Source organism: Cystoisospora suis, assembly GCF_002600585.1.
Source record: "Cystoisospora suis strain Wien I chromosome Unknown contig_2256, whole genome shotgun sequence".
NCBI classification, from domain to species: domain Eukaryota; phylum Apicomplexa; class Conoidasida; order Eucoccidiorida; family Sarcocystidae; genus Cystoisospora; species Cystoisospora suis.
Genome location: NW_027155055.1, coordinates 1 through 2,052, shown reverse-complemented (window position 1 = coordinate 2,052; position 2,052 = coordinate 1). Strand labels below are relative to the sequence as shown.

Genomic DNA, 2,052 nt, shown 5'->3' with positions numbered 1-2,052 from the left:
GCGCCTGTACGTTACGCACTCCCTTCTTCACCTTCTATGATCTCCCATTTAGCGCACCCTTCATCTGTTCCCCCATATCGTCCCCTACCCTCACCAGCTCCCGTGAGAGGGTAAAAACTCCAGCCACACGGTCTTCGAGAGTCGTGATCCCATGACCGGGATCGCCCGACTTAGCCCTCAACCCTCCCTCCCCAGAGGTTCAGGGATTGATTGAGCCGGTTCCTCGAGCTTCCGCACCATGGGAATCGCGCACCTCGACTCTCACTCTTGCCGGCTTCCAGGCTTTGTCGGTCTCTGCGTTTGGCTCCTGCAGTTTCTCATTCAGAGTCTTCATCTATTCCTCGGGAGCAGCCCCGGCAGCGCTTCAGCCAACGTGGAAGGCTGCATCGACTTCGCTCAGCTGTTTCCTTAGAACGTGGTGGATATCTCCCCAGCCATACTGTTTTTGAGAGTTGTGAAGCACTTCTTCCTCGGCGGCACAACATCCGTACACGTCTCCCTCTAGCTTCAAGGATCTGAATCCTGGCGTAACCGCACCTGGGGCTCGTCCCTTCATTCTCCTCTGCTGCCGTCTCCCTAACTTCTCAGTTCCATAGTTTGTTTTTCAACGGTCTTGGCTCCAAGTCCTCAAGTCGTCCAACTTCATTTAGTGGGCTGTTAGACACATCCCCGTGTGTTGTACTTGAAGTACAGAGAAACCCACAGGTCGCCGTCCACAGATTTCCGAGTACGTTAATCCCAGCGCAGGACCTTGGCGGGTCCCACGGTGAGTAGGGCCACTATGGCGGCGTAAGTGGCCCTAGCAGAAAAAAGGTCACATTTATAGCAACGGAGGATTGTAGAACAGGAAAGGTGCAGGCACAAGTGGGAGGCTGGAAAAAAGGAAACAAAGGGCTGGCCCGTAATGCCACTGCGAACTCAGGACACTTCTGCAAATCGAAGAATTGAAAGCAGACTTGAAACCCGAACGGAGAAGCTGTTGAACGATCAGCGGCTCAGCGAAGGAGCACGGGACATGTCACCCGTCGCGTGTCTCGGCAGTCTAGCTGTGCAGCGGTGACGAACGGGCGCAGTTGAAGTTCCGGGGCTGTCGCGGGGACGGAGCTCGAAGGGGGAAACTGTAACGGTCAGTCTTTCGAAAAACACTTTCTGTTCCCTCCCCCACCGCGAGGGTTCGCAGTCCGTACTCACAACCAACACACTAGCGGGCCTCGTGCCCGCAAACACGTTAAATGGCATCACGGCTACTAGAGCCCAACACAGGCTGCGCGCCCATCGCGCGGAGACGTGTTGCCGGCGTTACACTACTCCCGCGCCTACGCTGCTGCGTCCTTGCCAGTACTTCCACGCTGTAAAACTTGTAAATCTTCAGGCGTCAGTAATTCAGTTAGCATATCGTGACTTTCGCAGGTCTCGCCGAGCTCCTTGTCGTGCCATTTCACCAGGAACTGCCGTTGCACCGTCACGTTTCTTTCGCTCGCGCGACTTCAGAATGGCTTCGATGGCGTACGGGTGCCCTGCTTGTCTTCTCGCCGCACGACCCCCGCTCGCTGGGCGGCCGTGTCCTGGGGCCGTTGGGCTTGCGGCGTCCTGTTCTTCAAACGGCAGCACACGCCGGTTGCGGGCCGACACTTTACATTTGCGTAAGAACCCGATATTAACCTTGCGATGCAGGCGCATCCCCGGTGGAAAATCAATAACATACGCAAGGTCGTTCACGCGCTTCAGTATAGTGAACTGTCCGAACCAGCGCCGTCCTAGCTTCTTGTCCCCTGCTCCTTGCGCGCGTAGCAGGCGAGCGGACAGGAAAACCAAGTCGCCTGCTTGTAAGACTTCGTGCTGGTGGGTGCCATCGTAGTTCCTCTTCTGCGCCGCTTGCGCCAACTTCAAATGAGCTTTCGCCGACGCTAATCGACTGGCGGCATCCTCTAACAGGTCACTGGGTCCTTGCTTCACTTCGCGGTAACTCGGGGAAGTCATCGGGAGTCTGAAGGTACGCCAACGCGGACGGGCTAGCCTGGGTCGACTGGTGCACCGCACTGTTGTAAGCGA

The 2,052-nt window shown here is 56.6% G+C and overlaps 1 protein-coding gene across 1 annotated transcript; it reads right to left on the bottom strand.

The window, feature by feature from the left end:
* Positions 1 to 29: 29 nt before the first annotated feature.
* On the bottom strand, positions 30 to 2,014 carry CSUI_004728 (retrotransposon nucleocapsid related). The gene has a single exon (XM_068064913.1). It carries the CDS (start codon positions 1,978 to 1,980, stop codon positions 1,384 to 1,386), a length of 597 nt encoding a protein of 198 aa, XP_067923110.1. The 5' UTR covers positions 1,981 to 2,014; the 3' UTR covers positions 30 to 1,383.
* Positions 2,015 to 2,052: the final 38 nt, after the last annotated feature.